This window comes from Lissotriton vulgaris, chromosome 8 (assembly GCF_964263255.1).
Source record: "Lissotriton vulgaris chromosome 8, aLisVul1.2, whole genome shotgun sequence".
NCBI classification, from domain to species: Eukaryota; Metazoa; Chordata; class Amphibia; order Caudata; family Salamandridae; genus Lissotriton; species Lissotriton vulgaris.
The window spans coordinates 1,500,629,132-1,500,655,912 of NC_141696.1; the positions used below are offsets into that span (position 1 = coordinate 1,500,629,132).

The 26,781-nt window shown below is 47.2% G+C and overlaps 1 protein-coding gene across 1 annotated transcript in view; it reads right to left on the bottom strand.

The window, feature by feature from the left end:
- The window catches only part of CCDC191 (coiled-coil domain containing 191), a 170,825-nt gene that overhangs the window by 123,105 nt on the left and 20,939 nt on the right, over nt 1-26,781 (bottom strand). Inside the window, exon 3 of the mRNA XM_086935594.1 lies at nt 2,848-2,989. Coding sequence (XP_086791720.1) covers nt 2,848-2,989 — 142 coding nt within the window. The remainder of the gene's footprint in view (nt 1-2,847; nt 2,990-26,781) is intronic.

Consider the following 26,781-nt stretch of genomic DNA (forward strand, 5'->3'; position numbering starts at 1 on the left):
ATCCAAAGCTGCCTAAATGCAACCATGCTGTAGCAGCAGGTATAGAAAGAAGGTGGCAAGGGTACAAAAAAAGTCAGCCACAATCAAAATGCATGCAATCACGCACAATCATAGTGCATGCATTCACCTACAATCATAGTGCATGCGATCACCCACAATCATAATGTATGCAATCACCCACAATCATAATGCATACAATCACCCACAATCATAATGCATGCAATCACCCGCAATCATAATGCATGCAACCACCCACAATCATAATGCATGCAACCACCCACAATCATAATGCATGCAATCACCCACAATGCATGCAACCACCCACAATCATAATGCATGCAATCACCCACAGTCATAATGCATGCAATCACCCACAATCATAATGCATGCAATCACCCACAATGCATGCAACCACCCACAATCATAATGCATGCAATCACCCACAATCATAATGCATGCAATCACCCACAATGCATGCAACCACCCACAATCATAATGCATGCAACCACCTGCAATCATAATGCATGCAACCACCCACAATCATAATGCATGCAATCACCCACAATGCATGCAACCACCCACAATCATAATGCATGCAACCACCCACAATCATAATGCATGCAATCACCCACAATGCATGCAACCACCCACAATCATAATGCATGCAATCTCCCACAATGCATGCAACCACCCACAATCATAATGCATGCAATCACCCACAATGCATGCATGCAACCACCCGCAATCATAATACATGCAATCACCCACAATGCATGCAACCATCCGCAATCATAATGCATGCAACCACCCACAATCATAATGCATGCAATCACCCACAATGCATGCAACCACACTCAATCATAATGCATGCAACCACCCACAATCATAATGCATGCAACCACCCACAATCATAATGCATGCAATCACCTACCATCATAATGCATGCAACCACCCACAATCATAATGCATGCAATCACCCACCATCATAATGCATGCAACCACCCACCATCATAATGCATGCAACCACCCACCATCATAATGTATGCAACCACCCACAATCATAATGCATGCAACCACCCACCATCATAATGCATGGAACCACCCACAATCATAATTCATGCAACCACCCACAATCATAATGCATGCAATCACCCACAATGCATGCAACCACACGCAATCATAATGCATGCAACCACCCACAATCATAATGCATGCAATCACCCACAATGCATGCAACCACCCACAATCATAAAGCATGCAATCACCCACAATCATAATGCATGCAACCACCCACAGTCATAATGCATGCAACCATCCACAATCATAATGCATGCAATTACCCACAATGCATGCAACCACCCGCAATCATAATGCATGCAACCACCCACAATCATAATGCATGCAAAAACCCACAATCATAATGCATGCAACCACCCACAATCATAATGCATGCATCACCCACAATGCATGCAACCACCCGCAATCATAATGCATGCAACCACCCACAATCATAATGCATGCAATCACCCACAATGCATGCAACCACCCGCAATCATAATGCATGCAACCACCCACAATCATAATGCATGCAATTACTCTAGGGTGAACTAGAGTTTCACAGGCCACAGGATACAAACTGAAAAATCTGATACATGAATGAGGCCAGAGAAAAGATTAAACAGGAAAGAGGAGCCAGAGGTTATAAAATGCAACTACTTACAGACGCTTGGGCGAAATCTTGATCTTCGTGATTCCTCAATTCCACATCCTGACATTTCTGCTACTTCACTTTCACCAGAGAAGTCACACGTGGCAGCATTCATGAACCAGCGACATTTTGTGAAATGTGGAGAACTAATGATTCACTCTCCCTGTTCGTCTCTATTTATTTTGAAACCAAGACTATTGCACCCAATCTCAAAAGCACACAATTGTAGTTTTACTTTCAATTCACAATCTTTTCGTATAAATGTGTAGCCCTTCTCTGGTCCAGATTGGAACTACAATCAGCCCCTGTTATATATGTTATGTTATATATGAGTCTTGTATAGCGCAACGGCTACTCCAAAGGAGTGTCCCGGCGCTTTGTGCTCCAGACCCAGAAAGACTTACCAAAGTGTTCAAACCAGACCCACACTGCAGGAAGCCGCGACTAGAAATGGGTCATCAGGGGGTTTTAATGGTTGATCATGGCAGCCGGCCCAGCTCTGACAGCATCTTCTAGCGGATTGGCCAAGGAGTAACTGTCAGAGTGGCGGAATGACGCGCCCAGCCTTGCCGCTTCTTCCTTCACCTATTCCAGTGCCTACCACTTCCTCATTCATTCCCAGCCTTCACTACGTTTCAGAAAACCTTCAACTACTAACAGTGCACTCCACTGCAATCTTATAAAATCCCCAGCCTGGGCAGTACTGGACAATCCCTGCTCTTGCTCTCCCTGCTGACATCTATTTCTGGGTTCTTTATGAACATCTCTTGAGTTTGGAAGACCGGAGGGGGAGACATGCGCATGCTTTTATCCTAAAGGGGTTACAAGATCACCTTGAGACTTCGAATTCTGATTATTTTTAAGTAGATGCATTTCATATTAGGCAACATCATTTGAAACTAATATTCAATCGTTTGGACATCTATCCTGGTACTTTGTTTATAGTCCACTTTTTTCAATATTCAGGCCCCAAAAGAAGACATAAGAGCTGGAGTTCAACAGCCATATGACCCTCACTTTTAAACCCTTCGGACCCCAGAAGCACCACTGGCCTGCTGGGAGTGCGCTTCATGCACCGCAACAGCCCTAGGTGCCCAGAGACGCTGCTGGGCCAGTTTTTGCCAAATTAGAGGTCTCACCTTCTGCATAGGCATCATCGTGATCCTGCAGCTGGGCAGTAGATTCCAGATCCAGGGCAGGAGCAAGGGGGCGTCGATGCGCATTCGACTTCTTGGACGAGAACACTTCGGACACGGCAAATTCGGAGGCCTGCTCAACTCTCTGTAGAAAATAGCCAAAATATTCAGAAATCATTGCACACTCTAATTCAGCTGACCACCTTCTCTTTCTGAAATAACCACTAAGGAATTATTTCAAAGCTTTGGTCACTTTACTTTTAACATTCAGCATTTTTGTTACAACTATAGAACTCGCTTCGGCCCCTTTTTCACAAGGTTGTGAAATCTCATTTTCACCATCAAAGTCAAATTAAAAATCACTCCCACTGAAGCCAGGTGATTCAATCCAGAGCGAATCGTACGATATTTTTTTTTCAAATGCATGAAAATTACCATTGGTGTCATCCCTATGTGATCAGGCTGTCCAACTACTAAACAAAATGTGGAAGATAATTAACCAAAGGACAATATCAATTGATAATTCGTTTGGCTGCTTAAAACATATACTTGGCCATTTTCCCCAAGTATTTCATCTTGTTTGAGGGGAAAATGATAACTTTAGTGAGAATTACCCATTCTGTATTGGGGAACCTTGTATAAAAAACAAGAAAAAAAACAGCAGTCCAATTCTTTTTTTCTAATTTGAAACTGGTGTTCTAAGTAGGACATTGTTAATTAGGCACTGTTTTATTGCTACACAACATTCCTGGTTTGCCACATGCTACGCAGTAGCGAAATGTGGAGTAGGAAGGTAGATCTCTAATATTGGGGATGGTCACTATCCTAGAAGGACCAATTTTAGGTCATGGCATGTGTGCGCTGCCATCCCTATGCCATTAGTGATCAATATTGGACATGGCCCTTAGGGGATTTCCCTAAAACTTTTTGTTATTTTTCCTCCTGGTTTTTGCTGATTTTCTTTTTGTGGCCTTGCAGTGTGAAAGTGTGTGCCCCCTTCCTACATGTACATGGAAGTGGTGCTTACTTGATTGGTTTAGGTGTTGTACCTGTGAGTGCCCTGTAAAAAGGTACGCCACATACCTAGGGCAAGGACTGCCCTGGCTAATAGTGGGAACAGTGCTGATTGTGCCACCCACCAAATAGTCTTTCAAAATTGCATCTAGCCTGCCATTGCAGGCCTGTGGGTGGGTAGTTGCGCTTATGGTAGGCAAAAGGCAGAGCAGGTACACATGGGTGTTCCATACCAAGGTAGTCATTAACGCCCCCCATGTAGGTTTTCCTACCTAGGAGGTCGGCTATTCCCATGGGACAACTCCCCGGTTTCGCTGATTATCTTTTAGTGGCTTTAGGGCTCTGGGCACTTTCCTACTGTAAATGCAGTGTAAAAGTGTGCTCTCCCTTCCTACACACGTTAGGAAGTGGTGCTTACCTGATGTTTTTAAATATGCCTGAAGCCTGCCAGTGCAGTCCTGTGTGTGCACAATTGCACTCATGCTCCGGTTGGTCTTTCTAAACCACTGGGAAATCCTGAGGGGACCCTTCACTACAACTAGAGCACCCCTAGGATAAGTCTTGCGGGGTGAAGCAAGTGGTAGGTGAAATGCAGGGTAGGTACACGTTTGTTCCCTGTCCAGGTAGTGAAGTGTTTTCACTACCTACGAGGTTTTCTCTTCCCATATATTAACATGGGGGAATGGTTGAAATTACTTCAAGCTGCAATTGTGGCTTACAGTGGAGCAGTCTCAAGGTTTACTATAATTGGATTCACAATGGCAAATTCTCACCTGGTGTAAAGAGGGATTTGTCAAGAATAGCTTAGTAATGCCACTTCTAGAAAGTGGGCTTTTCTATGCTCTAAAACTCTTTGTGTGCCTTTAGTTTGGCTCTAGTCCACACTGGAGGATGGGGGGGGGGGCACATCTGTGCATTCCCCAGAGACAGCAATAAACATCTGGCATGCAACTGGACTGACAGACCTCTGCCATTTGAGGGCTGGCTGGATAGAAGGGAGGAGGAGGTTTTGGCACTTGGCCTCAGGGAGCCAGATCATGGCCCCACTACAGATTAGGATCTGAAGTCCGCAGCTACATGACAGACAGGACTGAATTTTAGGGGGCGGCATCTGTAGTTCAAAAGGAAACTCTTTGAATCACCCCTCACTTCAAGGGCACACTACAATATATCTACTGGTGCCATACTTCAGCAGGGTAGACTATATACTTGTGGGGATGTGGGACTGGAGATCTTGGAACTGCGTGGTGCACTCTGCCAGAGGAATCTGTTGTGCACAAGAAAGATTACTGCAATTGGAAGTGACTGTGCGCCCTGCCTGAAAAGTGGCTGGCCTAGGCTGACTACCTACAGCTGTTTGGCACCCTGAAGTGTGTTCTCCAAGGGCTTGTTGGCTTGCCCCCTGTCCTCTTGTGGAGGTCTCAGGTACATCAAAGACCTCCAACGAGAATCCACACTGTCTACCTGTGACTCCTGTAGAGCTTAAGTGCCCGATTCACCTACTGGAAACGCATTGGTAGAGGGGTGAGAGAGTGGAACTAAGAATTGTGCCAGGAGACTTGATTGCCTGGTGGGGAGCCCCAAAAGCACTGTCCGCATCTCAGGAGTGTGGCCCCTGCATTGTGGGGCCTCGAAAAGCGTAAGAGTCTTGATGGTGGTCAGCGGATTCACCGTATGCGGACCCCGCGTGGCCCGCTTCATTGATTGTGACGCATCTCTCTTGTGCGACATGCTGACTGTATTCTATTGCGTGCGGTGTCCAATTCACTGGTTAGACCCTCGAAGGTGGGAGTTTACCCATAGCAGTGCCTCATTCTACCTCATGTGGCACTGCTGAACTTGCGCCTGTGTTGTAAGACTGGAATTGTCTGGTGAAACTCATATCAATGAACCAGATATTGTGTCACATTTTCAGGGAGTGCTACGCAAACAAATGATGGCCGGATTGCTGAGTAAATCATACATTCACCCCAAGTCAAGAGATCTGGGTTAAATCCATTGTTCTTTTGCTCACTTCGCCACCCCAGTGTAAACCCAGCCATATACAAATCAGCCCTGACCCTTTGCCTCATGGGAACAGTCCAGACTAAACTGCGGACATGGGTCCCTTGCTTACTTTGCCACTGAAATCAAGCTAGCCTGGCTGATGAAGGGTGTTACCCAGAAACCGGTCCTAGGATGCTTGTTTCTGGTCCAGGGAGGACCTGGCTTGGCAGTTCGGTCTGGACTGTTCCCATGAGGCTCAAGGTCAAGACTGATTTACATATGGCTGGGTCTAAACTGGGGTGGCACAGTGAGCAAAAGAACAATGGATTTAACCCAGATCTCTTGACTGGGTATGAATGTATGATTTATTCAATCAATCAATCAATCAATCATTGCATTTGTATAGCGCACTACTTACCCAGAGGGTCTCAAGGCGCTGGGGGGGGGGGTCTGCTACTGCTCGAACAACCAGGTCTTGAGTTGCTTCCTGAAGGCGAGGTGGTCCTGGGTCAGGCGGAGGTGGGTGGGGAGGGAGTTCCATGTCTTGGCGGCGAGGTAGAAGGAGGACCGTCCCCCTGTGGTGGCTCTACGGATGCGGGGGACGGCGGCGAGGGCGTGGCTGGTCGATCGGAGCTGGCGTTTGGGAGCGTAGAAGTTGAGGCGGCTGTTGAGGTATCCTGGGCCTTGGCTGTGTAGGGCTTTGTGTGCGTGGGTGAGGAGACGGAAGGTTATTCTCTTGTTGACTGGGAGCCAATGCAGATCTCTCAGGTGTCCGGAGATGTGGCTGCGACGGGGGATGTCCAGGATGAGCCGTGCTGAGGCGTTCTGGACCCGCTGGAGTCTCTTCTGGAGTTTGGCGGTGGTTCCGGCGTAGAGGGTGTTGCCGTAGTCCAGACGGCTGGTGACGAGGGCCTGGGTGACCGTCTTCCTGGTCTCGGTGGGGATCCACCGGAAGATCTTACGTAGCATGCGCAGGATGTTGAAGCACGACGAGGAGACGGCGTTGACTTGTCTGGTCATGGAGAGGGAGGAGTCCAGGATGAAGCCCAGCTTGCGTGCGTGGTCTGTTGGTTTGGGTGCGATGCCTAGGGCGGGGGGCCACCAGGAGTCGTCCCAAGTGGCGGGTGAGGATCCCAGGATGAGGACTTCCGTCTTATCGGAGTTCAGTTTCAGGCAGCTTCTTCATCCATTCCGCTACCTCTTTCATCCCTTCGTGAAGGTTGGCTCTGGCGGTGGCGGGGTCGTTGGTAAGGGAGAGGATCAGTTGGGTGTCGTCGGCGTAGGAGAGGATGTTGAAGTTGTGCTGGCGTGCGATGTCTGCGAGGGGGCTCATGTAGATGTTGAAGAGGGTTGGACTGAGAGAGGAGCCTTGAGGGACGCCGCAGATGACTTTGGTGGCTTCAGATCTGAACGGAGCAAGGCGGACTCTCTGTGTCCTTCCGGCGAGGAAGGAGATGATCCATTCCAGTGCCTTCTCCTGGACTCCGACGTTGCTGAGGCGTTGTACTAGGGTACGATGGCAGACAGTGTCGAAGGCCGTGGAGAGGTCGAGGAGGATAAGGGCCGCTGTTTCTCCGTTGTCGAGCAGCGTTCGGATGTCATCGGTGACTGCGATCAGGGCGGTCTCGGTGCTGTGGTTGGCCCGGAAGCCAGACTGCGAGGGGTCGAGGGATCCGTTCGTCTCGAGGAAGGCGGCCAGCTGCTTGTTGACGGTCTTCTCGATGACTTTTGCAGGAAACGGGAGCAGCGAGATGGGGCGGTAGTTTTTGAGGTCGGTGGGGTCAGCCGATGGCTTCTTGAGTAGAGCGCTGAGTTCGGCGTGCTTCCAGCTCTCCGGGAAGGTAGCGGTGTCGAAGGAGGTGTTGATGATGTCCCGCAGGTGGGGTGCGATGCTAGCGTCGGCCTTGTTGAAGACGTGGTGAGGGCAGGGGTCGGTCGGAGATCCGGAGTGGATGGAGTTCATCGTGCGGACGGTGTCTTCGGTGCTGATCGGAGTCCAGGCGCGGAGGGTGGTGGTGGGGGGCGGTGGTTCGGTCGTGGTGTTCGTCGGTTGACTGCTGAAGCTGTTGTGTATGTCCGCGATCTTGTTGTGGAAGTAGGAGGCGAGGGAGTTGCAGAGGTCTTGCGAAGGGCTGATATCGTTGTTTCCGGCGTTGGGGTTGGAGAGCTCTTTGACGATGTTGAGGAGTTCTTTGCTGTTGTGTGCGTTGTTGTCCAGTCGTTCCTTGAATGCAGTTTTCTTGGTGGCGCGGATGAGTTGGTGGTGTTTGCGGGTGGCGAGCTTGAGGGCAGTCATGTTGTCCGGTGTTGGGTCTCTGCGCCAGGTTCTCTCGAGGGCTCGGCAGTTCTTCTTGGAGCTCTTGAGTTCGTCGGTGAACCATGGGGCTTTCTTGCTGCCGGGTCTGCTGGGCGGGGTCCCCAGGGGGGCGAGCTCGTCTGCGCAGTCGCTGATCCACTTCGTGAGGTTGGTGGCCGCCTGGCTAGGGTTCGTTGTGCTGGTGGGAGGGTTCATGCTCAGGGAGGACGCAAGCTGGTCGGCTGTGATCTTGTTCCAGTTCCTGCGTGCAGCCTGTTGCTGGTGGTGGTGGATCGTGGTCCTTGCGAAGCTGAAGTGGACGCAGCTGTGGTCCGTCCAGTGGAGTCCGGTGGCGTGGCTGAAGGCGATGTCCTTGCTGGATGAGAAGACGGGGTCGAGTGTGTGTCCGGCGTAGTGGGTGGGGGTGGTCACCAGTTGCTTGAGTCCCAGGTTGGCGAGGTTGTCCAGCAGGGTGGTGGTGTTGCGGTCGTTGTTGTTCTCCAGGTGGAAGTTGAGGTCCCCTAGGAGGATGTAGTCAGCGGAGCAGAGACGTGTGGGCTGATGAAGTCGGCGATGTCTTCGCTGAATTGTGTGCGTTGTCCAGGGGGTCTGTAGATGAGGGTGCCTCTGAGGGTGGTCTTGGGGTTGATGTGGACTTGGAAGTGCAGGTGCTCGGCGGTTGCGAGGGTGTCATCGGTGTTGGTCCTGATGCGGATGGTGTTCCTGTGGACGATGGCGATGCCTCCTCCGGTGTGGTTGATGCGGTCCCTTCGGATGATCTTGTAGCTGTCTGGGATGGCGATGGCGATGTCAGGCGCTGAGGAGGCGTTCATCCAGGTTTCCGTGAAGAAGGCGACGTCTGGGGCTGTGGTGTCGAGCAGGTTCCAGACCTCGATGGCGTGCCTGTGGATGGAGCGGGTGTTGAGCAGGATGCATTTCAGGTGGCTGCTGCTGTTGTTCGTCTTGGTTGGTGTAGTTGTAGTGCAGGTCCGGATGCAGGTGAACTAGCAGGAGTTGCAGCAGAAGGGTCCGTGGGTGCGTCTCGGGGTGGCTCGGTAGCAGCCCGGGACTCGGCCGGCGTTGAGTGCGTTGAGGGTTGCGGCGTCGTACGTCCGGCGGGTGGGCTGGGGTCTGCGGGGGCCAGGGGTCCTGGCGCCGGGTGCGGTCCAGGCGCCGACGGGCGCAGACGGGCTTACCTTTGGCGCACCTTCGGCGCTCAATCGGTGCTCCTGCTGCGCGCGTCCGCTGCGCGGTCGCTCTGGGGACGTCATAAGAAGGGAGCCGGGAGGGAGGGTCTGCGGCGGGAGCGGGAGCCAATCGGCTGGCAGGGGCGGGGCCTCGGGCTGGGGCGGCGGGAAAATCTGGCGCGGTCCTCGGGTGGCTGGGGTGGCGGGAGGCAGGGGGCTCGGCGGCCCTCGGTGGCTGGGGTGGCGAGAGGCCCAGGAGCGTGTGGGTGACCAGGCCGGGAGGCGCAGTTGTCACTCCCTGGCTCTGGTCGGGCTCCCCTTAAGAGGGAGCCGGGAGGGAGGGTCTGCGGGGGGGGGGGGGCGGGAGCGGGAGCCAATCGGCTGGCGGGGGGCGGGGCCTCGGGCTGGGGCGGCGGGAAAATCTGGCGCGGTCCTCGGGTGGCTGGGGTGGCGGGAGGCAGGGGGCTCGGCGGCCCTCGGTGGCTGGGGTGGTGAGAGGCCCAGGAGCGTGTGGGTGACCAGGCCGGGAGGCGCAGTGGTCACTCCCTGGCTCTGGTCGGGCTCCCCTTAAGAGGGAGCCGGGAGGGAGGGTCTGCGGGGGGGGCGGCATCCCGGACAAATTTTTTTGCCTAGCACTGTTCACCCTAAGTGGGATGGGTATGCCCAGTTGTGGGTCCCTTGCTCACTTTTCCACTGGATTCAAGCTAGCCTGGCTGATGAAGGGTGTTACCCAGAAACCAGTCCCAGGATGCTGGTTTCTGGTTCAGCGAAGGGTTGGACTGTCCCCATGAGGCTCAGGGTCAAGACTGATTTGCATATAGCTAGGTCTGAACTGAGGTGGCGAAGTGAGCTAAAGAATGATGATGGATTCAACCCAGATCTGGGACCGGGGGTGAGTGGCTGAAAACTTTCAGCGCTCCGTCCATCAACTCCTTCTGTTTGCCCTAAGTTGGCAGGGTATGCCCAGACGTGGGTGCCTTGCTCACTTTGCCACTGGATTCAAGCTAGCCTGGCTGATGAAGGGTGTTACCCAGAATCCGGTCCCAGGATGATTGTTTCCGGTTCAGGGAAGACCTGGCTTGACAGTTCGGGCGCGACTGTTCCCATGAGGCAGAGGGTCAAGACTGATTTGCATTTAGCTGGGTCTGAACTGAGGTGGCGAAGTGAGCTAAAATCGATGATGGATTCAACCCAGATCTGTGACTGGGGGTGAGTGTCTGAAAAGTTTCAGCGCTCCGTCCATCATCTCTATGTGTTTGCCTCATTTCCAGGGAGGCACAGAATTTGCAACTCTTCATTGTGTGTGACCGGAATTGTCTGGTGCAACTCCGATTAACGCACACCAGACGTTGTGTCTCATTTCCTGGGAGGTGCTGAGTTTCTGACTCCGCATTGAGTGTGACCAGAACCGTCTGGTACGACTCATACCAAGGTGCACCAGAAGTTGTGCCTCATTTCCAGGAATGAGCGGATTCATGTCAGGGGGTGCCCCGATTGCCTAGGCAAGACTTTTATCGGTGTGTCCCCTACGGGGTGCCTCCTTCTTCTGAGAGTCTTAACTGATTCATCTGCCATTCATCGATTGCTCCTTTGTGTGCTCCCAATGCAGCGGCGAATCTGCCCTCTCCTCACCCAGCCTGACTACTTTGTGTTGCCAGGTAGCATTGTCTGGATCGAGCCTGGGTGGTAGGAGTAATTGACTGGGCTAAAGAACGCTTCTGAGAGTGATCGGAAGCATGTCAACAGACTGCACAACCACCCCCCCTGAGCTTCGCAGAACTGGGCTGCTGCCTGAAGGCACAGTGAGGAATCATTTGATTTAACTTCCTGAGTAGAGGTCAAACCTCCATTTGTCGACTGCCTCCTAATTGGCCCGTTACCTATCACCACCTTTTTCCCAGGGCCCTGACTGAGTGTGGCTCCAGCCGCGATAGGCCTAGTATCAGGGGGAAGGTTTTCTTTATCTCCAGCCTGTGGGTGTAGAGTAATCGGAGTTAGCTGAAGGGTGGAGGAGGGTTTGGGCCACGGGTTCTGCAAGTGCATTATCAACTGATCTGCCGGATATAAGTGCACTGCATCAGGGTGCTGTGTGCATGTGTGTGCTCAAGACAGACCTGCCTGATTTCCGTAGTGCTGAGTATCGGTGCTGAGTGAGTGTGTGGGAGTGACTGACTTTGAATAATTATAGTGCATGGCGGTGTTGCTGTACACGTTGTTTCCTTGCCAAATGAATATTACACTTGACATTGGTTTTTACTCGTGCGACCTTGGACCACAGGGCTATTTAAAAGTGTTGTAATTATCTGTATGTACACCTTTCTGATATCGTTGTGAACTGGGCTGCACCCTATAACTGTGTGGTATTGAATTAGAATAATTGCCACGGTGGGTCTCGTCCTTATATTTTGCACTGCAGAAGCGTGCTTGGGGGCTAAAGTAGTATTTTTCCCAGAAGTGAATATAACGGATGTCAATTTTGAACATGGTTGGGCCTAGTACTGATAGTGATACTTCCGAATGTGGTTTATGCCCAGAAATACATGGTATTCATGTTGTGCTAGTTAATGTGTGGGTTGAAAACAAATTCTATTTACATACACCACGGGTGAAGTTTGTTTTGTGGCGCTCAGTGCATTTATGTGAGAGTGAGGTGCCAATGCTTTACACATTGCCTCTGTGATAATCCAGACTGCTCTGTGCCAAGCTACCCACGGGTGATTGCAGGTTATACAGCAAGTGTAATCACCCACCCCTGATGGGAGTGGTAGGTTCCACCTGGCTAGGACCTTGACTCAGCCAACCAGAATGGGCCAGTTTCAACACTGCACTACACCTGGGAGGTCTGCTAAATTTAAAAGAAATAGCAGTGGGGGCAGCAGGCAGCCCTGCTTTAGCCATTTACTGTCTTTTTCTTGATTGAGAAATGGCCACTTTGTGCAAGTTTAACCCAAACCCAAGTATTCCAATAGAATAGAGTGACTTGATGACCCTCAATAACAGGGCAAAAATTCCCCAATCTGGCTACCTTTGACCATAATATTGAGCGGTCTACTCTATCAAGGGCCATTTAATAGTCAATGAAGGAAACAAACAGACTGCATTTTTTCACTTTCAATGTGTCATGGATCAGAATTGATAAACAAATAGGTTGTCAGTAGTGCTGCTGCTGCTGCCTCTGAAATCCCTCTGAGTTACTGGAATTAAGTTTTTGATTCAGCTAAAATCCGAATTCCTTTAGCGAAACTGTAGCAGAATACTTAGCTTCCACATATATGTAGGTATACATACATGTGACACACACAGCAGCTGGTCCACATCAAGCAAAGCATTAATTCTATAATTAGTTACTTTCGTGGGATCACCTTCTTTTAGGTCTCGCCTAGGCAGCGCGCATGCGCGGTCTCTCCGAGACATCAAGTAATCTGTTAAAGGAGTGAAACTCCGCCTTTTGCCAGGGAATTTCTCCTGCTGCTTGCCATTTGTAAACACTGGCATTGCTTTTCTTTACAGGGCTTATAATTAACTGTAGACCCGATGCGTCACTTACGGTTATTCCAAAAGCAGCACTGCCTAACTACAGTTTCCGTCCGTTCTTCTGGTTAATGTGTGTCCGAGGGGAACTTTCTTAACCATGCACAGACCGAGAAGCCCACACCCCGGCTTCCGTATTCTCCTGGTGTGCGCAAGTCATTTTCACTGTGGTAGTTATGGAAGCTGCTTCAAACAAGGAAGGCAGTTCAGAGGGAACACACCATCACCGTGACCGCTGTAATCCTGAAGGAGTACTCCGGTGCAGCTGCAGTACTTGCAGAATGAGCAGGAAACTACACCACCGTGCCCAACAGCGCTGTACAGTTCGCTCTCCCTGCTACAGACAGAGTGCAGGGTTTGCATTAACTTTTTGGAGGCGAATTTGTTTTTCTATTTTATTTATTTGCTGGATAAGATTGATGCAGTCTTATTAACGCTACATCTGGTTAAAGGGAGAGATAAGGTTGAGATCTTTTCTTTTTTATTCCAATTACTTGATGTGTCACCCAACGGAAGAACTGAAACATGATTGTTTATCTTTGGCACTGCTATAGGAGGCTGGGCTGCTGTGCGTCCAGAGATCCCTTATGCATGCCGATTGTTGCGAATATACCGTAATCACCTATATAACTATATACACTCACCAACTGGCAGACATGTCATGATGTCAAAGCTACTGTGCCGCTATTGATGTACATATTACTTGCCGAAACAGACTCTAAGTGTTAGGAATGTTATTTCTACATAGCAGTGCAATTTACTAGTACACTTATAAATGCACGTGCCTGCATATGTGTGCTTACATGCGTGTTCGCGCATGTGTTTGTGCTTGTAAATTTCTGTATGTGTGTGCTGTCTGGATGTGATTATCCATGTGATGTGCGGCTCAAGGTATGTGTGTGTTAACTTATGCACCAGTGCTTGTGTAGGTGTACATGTGCACTTTGTGTTTAGGGTATCTTCTTGTGTTGGGTGTGTGTGTGCTTGATTGCGCACGGTGGCACAGTGTACACACCGACACAGTAGCTGCTCCACACTCGCTTCCTGTTACTACTTAGAGCATCAGTGGTGATTTACCTGGCCGTCGCATGGGCAGGTTTGCCAGGGGGAAACAGTAACATTGAGGTCAATGGTGACCCGCACCCAGTGAGTATTCTTATTCTTCCGGGTTGTCACTGTCCTGATGCGAATGAACTGTGACGAGTCTGCCTTTCCTGCTGCTTTCACACGCTTCTCACCGGGAGGACTGACCAGGGATATTTCAGGGTATCGATGGCGTACTTACAAAGGATCTCAAACTGCACACCTGGGTACAAAATGTGGCTCCATGCATTTATTTAAACAGCTGCATGGACATACATAGCAAAACAAGCATTTACAATGCAATAGGTCTCGCATTTGCGAGAGTTTATGCTATTGGTATTGTAAATGACAATGCCTTTTATTTATTTGTTTCCAAAACCAACACATTAATAAAAGGCATTGTAATCTACAACGCCAATAGCTCAAACTCTAGTAAATGCGAGACCTATTGCATTGCAAATGCTTGTTACATATTCGGAGTAGTATGGATCCTTGCCCGGAAGATGGTCAATCAGGGATTCAAAATTGCTTCAGTATATGGTGGAGAGAGTGAGAACCGTAAAGCGAGTGTCAGACTTAAAAAGTATATGAAGAAGGCCTTTGGGATCTGCTGTTCTATCATATTTTAATGACTTGATAGTACTCAGAATGTGGCTCAGATTAACAGAAGCTGCAACGTGGGTTGAGACTCCCACTCCGATGAGCCACCTACATGAAACATCTCAACATGAGCAATCCAAGTTTGCTAAGGGATGGAAAGGCCCAGCTCAATTGAAGATTTGGAGTGGAGGATCTTTATATATTAATATAATGTCCTTTGGAACCCTAATCTGTAAATGTCTGCTATATTTAGTCAGTGGTGCCTACTATAGAGGATCAGAATCATATATATATATATGATTCATCTATAACTACCAACTCAGTCAGCTAAGTTTAGGCACGCCACGTTTCATGAAGAGCTGCCCATGGAAAAAAGTTTTGGGGCAAAAAGGTGCATCATTTCCCAGTTTAGCTCCCATAGTAAAAATTGTCGAAAGAGTTGAAGAAAAAACACTGAACAGATTAACAGTAAACTTGGCATGCAAGCAGAACTTCACTCAGAACTCATGCTTTTAAAAATAAAAAAAATTGGTTTACATCAGTTCGTTAATTCGTGAGATAGTCACTTTTAAAAATAGTGCCAGACAGGATTTAACAGTTTAACACTTTTGTATATATCTGCAGCAAAAACCAGCGAGTCACAACGTGTAAATCATGTTAAAGAAGTGTTGATGTTTGTATATAATGTCAACATAGGCATTATGTCATTAGGGTCACTTTTTCTTTCCGGACATCTTGAAACTCACAAGCCATGGGTGACTCGCATGTATAGAGGAGAAAGGGGGGGAAAAAGCTTCCACAACCATGATGAACCAGTCCCAAAGGTGAAACCATAAGGCACGCCTGAGAAAAAGCGCTGACTTTGGCATGCACATTGAAAACTAGCCAGCAGCCATTTTAAGTGCCAATTAAGACTGCAATTTTGTCGCAGACTGGTATGTACACTGTGTAAAAGAAAAACACAAGCACAATTAAACATTAAAATGAATGTCAGGTTTTGCCTAGAAGGCAAGATGTAGGTCGCCTGGTGGGCACGCCATGTGCACTGGCAGTTGAAAATTAAGTATATCATAATAAAACCTATAAAATTCAGTGGGGAAAAACCCAATAAAAAGTGAGTTATGATTATGGCTCAAACACGTAAAACAACTATAATTTGCCAGACATGATTATTGACGCACTCAACACAGAGCTCATGGCGTCCGCCATGCACAAAACACGATTTGCCAGTGGCACAGACACTCAAAATCTTTTAGCAGAACATCATGGTTGACTCCATGAGTAATGTCACCTTTTTATTCCGTAAACCAGTTTATTGGCTCAAAAACGGCGCTTTTTCTGAACCAATAAACTGGTATAGGAATCTTCGGTGGGCAGCTTCTCTGTTCACACCTGAGTGGGTTGCATTATTGACGGAGTGACGTCATCCACTGACACCCACATATAGTGAGGTGAAAAGCAGCCTGCTTGCACCTTGCAGCAGCTTAAAGCGCCATATTTCTATCAATCAACGCCATTGTTGAATGTGGGGAGGCAAATCCTAGAATGGGTCATAAGGTTGCCCTCCTCAATCCTCAAAAATGCTAATATGTAGCATATTACAGTTTGCATCTGAATATATTATTTATACCCTGCTGTTTTCCCTTCCATTCATTATAAATGCACATTTATTTAGTTTTAACCAGAGTACAAGGGCTTACATTTGTGCAGTGACATAAAATGACAATAAATTGGCCTTCTAAGTACAGCCTCACTTGTTTTCTTTTGTCAGTTAAGCTGTGCTATAGTAATAACAGGACATATGAACTTTGAACTGTAGTGATAAATCTCTGATTCGATGGCAGGACGGAGGCTCCGATTATGCTTTCTTAATTTTTCTTTACTGAAAAACACAGCAGCCAATCAGTACGCAGTAAAGAAATAAACTACATTACCCATAAACCCTGGGTAACCATAGAGTATGTGAGAGTATATAATGGGTCATAGAGGTGAACACTTCCTCTTTCTTTGCTGCTTCGCAGCCAGTTTAGTGCCTTTATTTTATTACATTAATGTTTATGCGTTGTGCTACTTGATATTTGCAACACTTACTTGTCTCTGACTTGTACTTCGTTTTTCGCGCTGTGTGCGCTCTTCTCTCACCGCTCGGCGTGTTGGTTCGAGGTCGCTGACCTCGTTTGCCGTGTTGGTTCGAGGTCGCTGACCTCGTTTGCCTTTTGTGCTTACTGGAGCGTGTGTCACCTCCTGTGTTTATTCAACGCGTATTTCGCGTTGTTTTTGTGCCGCTGTGGAGCGGGAGTTGGAGCTGGCTGAGACGCGCTTCCTCGCACACCTCTCCCTATTCGGCAGCGGCTTTCGCGCATGCGCGAAGGCTTTGTTTACACGCCCGACGAAGGCGTGTGTTTACCTCAGACATCAGCTTTGCCTCAGACGGAGGGAACATCTGGTGTTCTTATCGATGCCTGCCCTGTTGGTGCTGCCGCTTGAGCTCCCTGACGCCCTCTATCAATATTAACTTGAGGGTTGTATAAATTATAGCATAGGCTCTGCCTAGAGTGGCTGAATCTTGCTGGTGTTCAGTGTGAGTCCTCCCTCCACGATATATTGTATTTTGTTGGTCAGGTTTTCCTGAGTTTAAAGACTTGCATTAGGGGTACCACTCCCCCAAATTGGCTTTGCCTTCTATAAGTTCTAAAACTTATCACTTTTCCTTCCTTTGGGCATTATTTGGTGGTCTTTGTCACCATGGAGGATTATTATGATGAGGAAGGTGAGGATTATTATGAGGAGGATGAGCCTTCTGCGTCCCTTGATGATTATATGGGCCAGGCATTGTTTCAGGCGATTGCGCCACTGAAAAAGCATCTTTCAGATTATGCAGCCCAACAGGGTTGGGTGCCTCCTACCTCTAGTCGTAGCAAGAAATCGCCAAAGAACCCTCACAAATTCAAATTTGCTAAATTGGCCAAAACCCTCTCTGCTCCTTCATCGAGGAAACGTGCTGTGCCTGCCCGTTCGGACCCACCGTCCGACACAGATGATGGGTCATCTTCTTCATCCACGTCCTCTGAGCCTGCTAAGCCTCCCCCATCCAAGAAATCTCGGAAGGAGCACTATGTAGATGCGCCATCTTCACCTAAGGTATTGACATTTAATCCGGCAGACATCATTCATCCCAATTCCTCTGCTTGGTTGCCATCCCCCGAGGTGGCAGAATATGTCCAATCCCACATCCGTTCCCCTTTTGAAAAGGATGTGCGAGCTCGTTAACGCTCGGAAAGCCCTCGCCCTGACCTTTCAGACAAGCTAGCTTCCATGCCAGATGTAGATCCTACCATGGTCATCCTACTAAGGGTTTGGATAGGTCGTGGCGTTCGTGCCAGGACAAACTTTTAGATTTGTTGGGCCCACTCACAAAGATTCTGGACTTGGGTTACAGGGCAAAGGAGTCTGGCGCTCTGATTGACCCAGATGAGTTATTTGGTTGGTCCCAGCGGGCTGTCTGTTTTCTGGGTAATGCTAATTGTGCCTTGTCGGCAGAGCGACGTCGCTCCATTTTGATGAAGCTTGATCCACGTCTCACTGATTTAGCGACTTCGGAATCTGGCCCCCAGGCTCAAGGTTTGCTCTTCGGAGCTCCTTTTCTCAAAGAACTTACTAAGTTTGTTTCGACCTTCAGTGGGCTCGATAAAGCTCGAGCGAACCTGAGACGGGCCTTCCGCCCGGTTTTCGGCAGGGCCGGACGAAGGAGACGTTCGTCCGGCCGTGGGTCAGACCAACCCGCTCAACGGGGGAATAAGTCCCACAGAGGAGGACAGGGCAACTCCTCCAACAAATCTTCATTCTACCCTTCAAGAAAAGGCAGAGGGCAGTATGTACAACGGTAACCAAGGAGGACGTCCTGATTCTTCCGCATCAGGTGAGCTTGATTCTCGCTTCCAATGTGATTTTGGGGGGAAGGATTCAGTTTTTTCTGCACAATTGGCGTTTGATCTCAAACGATGCCTGGGTGCTGGAGACGGTGCAAGGGTACAAGATAGAATTTTACTCTCGCCCTCACCAGCATCTCCGGCAATGCCCTCTTGTTTTTTCCCGACCAGATCAGGAGGTTATCTCCACGGTAATCTCTTCCCTGTTGACCAAAGGGGCCATTGTTCCGACGTCTCCTCATCCCCAGGGTTTCGTAAGCAACGTTTTTCTCGTGGAGAAAAAAGGGGGAGGGTCTTGTTTAGTTCTCAACTTAAAAGACTTCAGTGGTGGCGTTGTCTATCGTCATTTCAAGATGGAGGGCATCCATCTTCTCAGAGACCTTCTTCAAAAGGGAGATTGGATGGTTCGACTGGATCTGAAAGATGCTTATCTCTCAGTTCCAGTTTATGCTCCTCATCGTCGCTACCTTCAGTTCCAATGGATGGGCAGTTGGTACGAGTACAAGGTCCTTGGAATCTTTGATGTGATGGAATCTTGAGATCCCGCGGAGTTTGGTTAATTGTCTACCTAGACGATATTCTCCTCTTGGCTCAGTGTCCTGTTCTTCTTCAATCACATTTGCAATGGGCCGTGGATCTTCTACAGTCTTTGGGTTTTCTAGTGAATCCCCTAAAGTCAAATTTTTCTCCATCTCAAACTATGGATTTTCTGGGCTTTCAAATAGATTCAATCTCATGTCAGTTACTTCTGCCAGGTCAGAAGATCAGATCCATCAAGAGGGACTTGAGGTTACTTCTCGCTCAGGAGACAGTCTCTTTGCGCTCTGTGGCTCGGATTGTGGGTCTTCTATCATCCTCCATCCAAGCGATATTTCCGGGTCCATTACATTATCGTGCGCTTCAGCGCCTCAAAATCCGTCATCTCCAGAAGGGTCTTCGGTACTCAGATAACGTCCCTCTTTCAGACGAAGCCCGGACAGAGATGATGTGGTGTCTGGACCACATGGAATCCTGGAACGGCCATGCGCTCTTCGGGAGGACTCCCGATGTTGTGATCGAGTCAGATGCCAGCCTCTGGGGTTGGGGAGCCTGTTGCGGTTCAGTGTCGACAGGGGGTCGTTGGTCTCCGGAGGAATTGTCTCTCCACATCAATTGCCTGAAGCTTCTGGCGGGCTCTTTCGCGATTCAATGTCTCTCTCCTCTCCAAACGAACTGTTGCTTTCTTCTCAGAATGGACAATGTCTCGGCAGTTCGTTATGTGAACAAACTGGGGGGTACCAGATCCAGACTACTCTCAGAAATTGCGAAGTATTTCTGGCACCTTTGCTTGGACCGCAAGATCACAGTTATTGCCGAATACCTGCCGGGCTCCCGAAATATAATTGCGGACTGGAACTCTCGCCATCTGCGAGATTACAGCGATTGGAGGCTTCATCCTCGGGTTGTCCCGAAATTGGGGGACTTGTCATCTGGACCTTTTTGCCTCCCGACTCAACACCCAGGTTCCCCAGTTCTACAGTTGGAGGCCAGATCCGGAAGCTCTAGCCACGGATGCATTCCTTCAGGTCTGGCCTCCTCTGCTATGCTATGCAATTCCGCCATTCCTCATGATTCCCCGAGTTCTAGCCTGGGCCCGTCTATTCTCTTCAGAACTCATTCTAATAACCCCTCTTTGGAGGGATCAAGCGTGGTTTCCAGTTCTTCTGGAGAGGATTTGCTTGTCACCGCTCCTCCTTCCTCATGTATGGAACCTGTTGCTGGACCCTCTACGGGAGCCACATCCTCTAGTAATGTCGGGCCAGCTCCTGCTAGTAGCGTGGAGAATTTTGGGGAACGCTGGAAAATCCAAGGCTTATCGTGAGACGCTACCAGATTCATCAATGAGGCTTGGGCCCCCAACACACATAAGCGCTATAAATCAAGTTGGAAGCGTTGGTGTGATTGGTGCTCACAGCGGTCGGTGGATCCCGTTTCAGCAGATCTCTCTTTGACCATTAACTTTTTGGCTTCCATGGCATCCTCTGGGCTAAGTTACAGAACGGTTAATAACTTTCGTTCTGCGATTTCTGTAGGTCATATTCCTGTAGATGGTAAACCAGCGGGAGAACATCCCTTAATCTCGAAATTGTTGCGTGGAATCCGGATGGTAAAACCTCCTTGCCCCAAGTATGTTGCCCTTTGGGATGTTTCTATTGTTTTACGTTTTCTGTCTGATTGGCCTTCCAATAATCTCTTATCCCGCAAACAACTCTCGGCTAAGCTAACTATGCTCCTGTGTTTGGTCTCTTGTAAAACAGTGTCTGATGTGCGGGCTTTGGATCTCGCGGTTCGCACCTTCTCTCCTGAGGGTGTCTCTTTTGTCATTTCAAAGCGAACAAAATGTAATACAGCTGCGGTTACTTATCCTTGCTTTCCTCACAACCCTCAGTTGTGTGTAGTCCAATGCCTAAAGGATTATGAGGTAAGCACTGCACCTTTTCGTTCTGATTCACAAGGTCAATTGCTTATCGCTTTACAGAAGCCTTTCAAGCCTGTTTCTCCAGCTACGTTGGCACGTTGGTTACGTTGGCTCATGCAGGAAGCGGGCCTTGATATCTCCCTCTTTGGGGCCCATTCTGCGAGAGGAGCAATGGCTTCCAAGGCTTTTTCCATGGGTGCTAGTCTTCATGATATCATGAGGGCTGCGGATTGGTCATCTGAGTCTGTTTTCAAAACCTTTTAATTTAAACCAATTGTAGATGTTGCATCTGTTGTGGTGGATAAGCTTTAAACAAGCATAATCGGCGCCTCCGTCCTGCCATAGAATAAAAAATGTGCTAACATTCGTGCCAAGAATTTTCAATTCTATTAAGGACAGGAGGCGAGGATTATCCCACCCTTATTTCATTTATTGTATTTATATTATGCTTACTGCATTTATGCTGTACCATACTGTTTACTGTTTATGAAATGTTTCCCACCCTGTCCTGAATTCTGTGTGCAACTCTTTTGGGAAACAGTTTTTACGGCTTCTGTTTCATTTCTTCAGGCTCCGACCTTATATGAAGTGTGCAGCGACTTTCTTCTCCTGATTGGTCTGTTGCTGTTCCTGTGGCTCTGGGAGGTTCCTTCCCCACTTCAGCCGGATAATGACCTCTCCGGGAGACACCTTTGATGGATTGTTTGAGTTTTTCCGTTTGATCCTTTACTAATTGACTATGGACAAAGAAAGAGGAAGTGTTCACCTCTATGACCCTTTATATACTCTCACATACTGTATGGTAACCCAGGGTTTATGGGTAATGTAGTTTGTTATTTATTTACTGCGTACTGATTGGCTGCTGTGTTTTTCAGTAAAGAAATTGAGAAAGCATAATCCTCGCCTCCTGTCCTTAAAAGAATTTAAAATTCTTGGCACGAATATTAGCAAATTTTTAATTCTGCGTTTATTATTACATCTGCTCCAAAAAATATATTTGGCCACATTTATTTTCACTGGTGTGAAAAAGATATGTAATACAATACAAGTGAGTTTTATCAAAATGAGGGAAGAGGAATAGCTGTCCTATCAGTTCCCCAGGACTAGGCAAATTTAATCAAAAGTGGATAGGACACTTGTGACCACTTGTACCAAGAGATATGTATTGAAAAACCCTCATAAACGTTGTGTATTTCGAGAAGCGGTATATCTTGTTCTCCGCCCCACACAGACGTTATGGCAACAGTCATGGGGTTTGACAATTAGTATCTTGCCAGCCTCACCCGAGGCAATCTCTGGTTTTTCGTGGCAGTATCCAGAGATAAGTCGTGTCACCCCACTGGAAGGTAGAGATAAAATAGTCTCCAAGCGACTAACTACTATTTATTCATATCGCTGGACAACTAGTTTAAAAGGTTTTGTGGGTATGCTCTGAGGATAATTAGGAATCCTTAGCATATATCATTTAGACAAAACAACGTCAACATGTTTCTGCTCTCTTGGCCCGTGGGTCTAGGAGCATTCGTCAGGACATATAAACAAACAAACAAAGTGTAAAAATACTTTCACTATTTGTGACGTAAATGGGTCATCTCAACATAATAGTCTTACCCACTATGGTTCATAAGGGTCACCTGGAAGGATGGAAGAAAGAGGGGGTAACTTGTGGCACATTAACAAATTGATGTTAATAATCGTGGTCAAACATTCATTGTGTTATCAAAATCTAAGCTCAATTTGAGATATTTTGTGGAAAATTGTGAGGGAACATTCAACAGTGGAGACATTTATGGCGAGTTAAAAAGCGGCGATATTTAGAGACTAGCGTGCAAGCAACATCTTAATTCTCTGATGTCTAGGCAGTAAGTTGAAAAATTATTGTACTGCTGAAGAGTGATAATATAAGGTAAATATCATTAGTTGAAACTTAGCGCAACGATGTAAAACATGTATATGGACATGCAAAATAAGTCATACCTCTAGATTAGGTGTACGTGGTGTGAACCTAGAAGGAAAGGAAGGAAGGATATAGCTGATACAACCCTCTTGTCTTAATGGAATTGAACGTAGTGCAAGGGTACCTCATGTGAGGTCTTACCTGAAGATAATTTCAAAATTGTTCCCTCAGAGGGTACGGACACTCGTCCCAGGCTATAATGACATCAATATTAGATTACAAAAAAGTTGATGTCTACCAGTGTTTTGTAAAGCGGGCAGTCAGGAGAACTCACCCGCGTAGGAAGCGTGTTCCGCGTCTTGTGCTGGCTCTGCCCCCTGGACACCGGGAGCACGCTTCCGATGGAGTTTTCTATGGTACTGGCCATGGAAGTAGAAAGGGGGTTATTTGTTTACAGAGATCGAGCGAAGGGTTCGACTCAAAAATACGAGTTTCCAGTCACAATATTGCGCTAATTCGTAATTTAGTATCGTAGTTTAGTATTTAGCACCACGAGGCCTCTGGATCACTAACGCACCAAGAATTTTTCTCCATGACTTAGCTTTTAGACGAGATTGGTCTGCAATTTCTTGGAAATGCACCCTCAACTATCTGGTGTTGATAGTAAAAACTGCTAAGAGACTATCTGAAGCTCTACTAACACAGATACAAGCCTGTGAAGCTGAATTGAAAAAGGGTATACAACCAGCAGTTTATAAGAAAAGATTAGAGGAATTAAATAAAGAGATATCAGACAGTCAAGAATTTCTGATGCAAAATAAATTACAAAAACTAAGTAAAGACATCAAAAAGTTCAGTCATGAAAAAATGCATCCTTATAAACTGATTACAAGACAACTGATCTCAATACAGATAATGATTCCGATGGATGGGATTCTTCTGGAGGATCGGAAACAGGATCCGAAGATTCGGGCCATAAAAGAGGGAGAGGACAATATCGATCCCGACCACAGAGAAGAGGCAACAGATGGCCTAGACAACAGTTTATGGGCCCTCCAATGCAATTCTTCCAACCTTATATGCAACCATACTCTGGGTGGATGAATCCGTACAATCAAGGACCTCATCAGATGCAGAATATGATGGGTATGCCACTACAAGGGATCAATAACCAAAACCAGGATTCTTTTTTATTGAGGGGCCAGAACCAAAGAGGAAGAAGAAGAAACATATCGTGGCAAGACCAACAGCCGAATGTTCAAACAAGGAGCATGACAACAGCGAAGCCAGGAACCAGCAAAACGAGTCACTGATAGTGAATCTGAGCTCAGTGACTCTATCCAAGGAACAAGAAAATGTCCTCAATAAAGGACTTGGCTACGTACCTACTCCTAATCTTGACCTTTTCAGATTAAAATGCGAATTGTCGGAATTCTGTCGCTCACTCAAATTGAAAGCACATTTCTCTGAGTCCTCACCACCTACTGATGTTGGAGATACTAACCTTCGAAAAAAGTCGACTTTCACTCCACCGATCAGCATGGTACCAGTTGAGATACAAACCTTCGAACAGGCCATCCTCACAGGAATAGATAACATCGAAAGCAATGTCAAAAAACCTTTCCAAAATCTGACCAGATTGGAAAGAAAAGCCTTAGAAGAACTGCAGACTAATGAAGACATTGTCATAAAGCCCGCGGATAAGGGCGGTGGAGTAGTCATTCTGGGAAAAGAAGGTTACAGAGCCCAATGTCTTGAACTATTGGCAGATACAAAATTCTATACTAAAATTAATACGGACCCAACACCAAGACTAAAAACCACAATCGCAATGATGGTTTATGAAGCCGAAACTAATGCTTGGATAAGCAAAAAAGAAGCTGATTTCCTGATGACAAACAATCCGAAGATACCATATTTCTATTCCTTACCCAAAACACACAAGAATAGAGTTCCTCCACCAGGTCGCCCGATAGTTTCGGGTATTGGATCAGTTTTGGAACCCCTTTCCAAATTTGCGGATCAATTTCTTCAACCATTAGTTCAAAAAACCCCTGCCTATTTACAAGATACCAGGGATTTGTTAAACCAACTAAAAGACACATTTTTTGATCCCTCTACCATGCTCCTAGTGGGGCTTGACATAGAATCCCTATACACGAGCCTACCCCAAAAAGAGACACTAGAAATGCTGGAAGACGTCCTCTTTATGGAAAACTGGGATTTTAGGACACCGAGACACTTTGTCCTTGAATGTTGCCGGATGGCACTTACTGAAAATTATTTTGAATATGAAGATCAGTTGTTTTTACAGAGCCATGGCACTTCAATGGGGAGTGCTTTTGCCCCCTCGGTGGCAGGACTCTATGTGAGTAACTTTGAAACCAAAAATGTCCTGACACCAGCTAACCCTTACGTTTCCAGTATACTCTACTGGAAACGTTATATCGATGATGTTCTCCTGATTTGGCACAATGATCTAGACCTGAATATATTCGTGGAATGGCTTAACACACGTGACCCTTGGCTTCACTTCACGTATACAGCTGATAAAGAAAGCATTGATTTTCTAGATCTGACTATATACTCAAAAGAAAAGAAAATTGAGACCAAAACTTTCAGGAAACCAACTGCTAAGAACAGTTTATTGTCTTATAAAAGTTACCATCCTCAACCGTTAAGAGACAACCTACCATATAGTCAGTTTCTACGTCTCAAAAGGAATTGTAGTCAGAAAACTGATTATCAGATACAATCGAATGATCTCAGTGCTAGACTACAAGAAAGGCAATATAAAGCATCAACCATATCTAAATGCCGAAAAAGAGCCATGAATCAACCTAGAGATAATCTTTTAACAACTTATGACAAAACGGAAAATGAGGACCTTATGACCTGCGTGACAACGTTTGGCCCTGCATCATATCAAGTGAACAAGCTAATTCAGAAGAATTGGCACATTGTGAACACTGGAAAATTCAATTGGCCAAAACCACGCTTTGCCAACAAACGAACAAAAAACTTACGAGACCTTCTGGTCCACACTCGCCCTAGACAATCGATTCTGGAAAAACCAATCAGAAACGTCCACATGACCCCAGTGACAGGACATTATCCATGTGGGTCATGTCTGGCCTGTAAATCAACTACCATATCTAAAACTTTGCAATTATCCCCAACATTCAAATGGACACAAAGACAACACAGTAACTGCAATTCATCTCATGTGATCTATATGGTTACATGTCCATGCGAAAAAAAGTATATTGGGATGACCTGCAGAAAGGTTAAACTGCGAATAGGGGAACATAAAAGCAACATTCGCCTCCAAAAAAACACAACAAAGCTCTGCTCACACTTCATAGAGCAAAAGCACAGTATCGAAGAACTGAAATGGACTGTTCTGGAAAAAATATCAGAATTGACCCCCAATGTTGAGAAGGTACTCTATGAAAAGCAACAACGTTGGGTAGATCGTCTCAAAACTAACAAATACGGACTGAACGATGAAATTTCATGGCACCACTTTGCACGTTAATTCCAAGTCCCTTGCTTGGATAAACTGAATTTTTCACTGTACCATGAGTCCATAGTCACGCTTCTGTGAGTTTACCCATATTATCATCACTTTTTAAAAAAAAAATTAAAATTTTTGAAGTTGGTAAAAGTGACATGATAATTACACTAAAACAGCCCCAACGATACTAAATTACGAATTAGCGCAATATTGTGACTGGAAACTCGTATTTTTGAGTTGAACCCTTCGCTCGATCTCTGTGAACAAATAACCCCCTTTCTACTTCCATGGCCAGTACCATAGAAAACTCCATCGGAAGCGTGCTCCCGGCGTCCAGGGGGCAGAGCCAGCACAAGACGCGGAACACGCTTCCTGCGCGGGTGAGTTCTCCTCACTGCCCGCTTTACAAAACACTGGTAGACATCGACTTTTTTGTAAT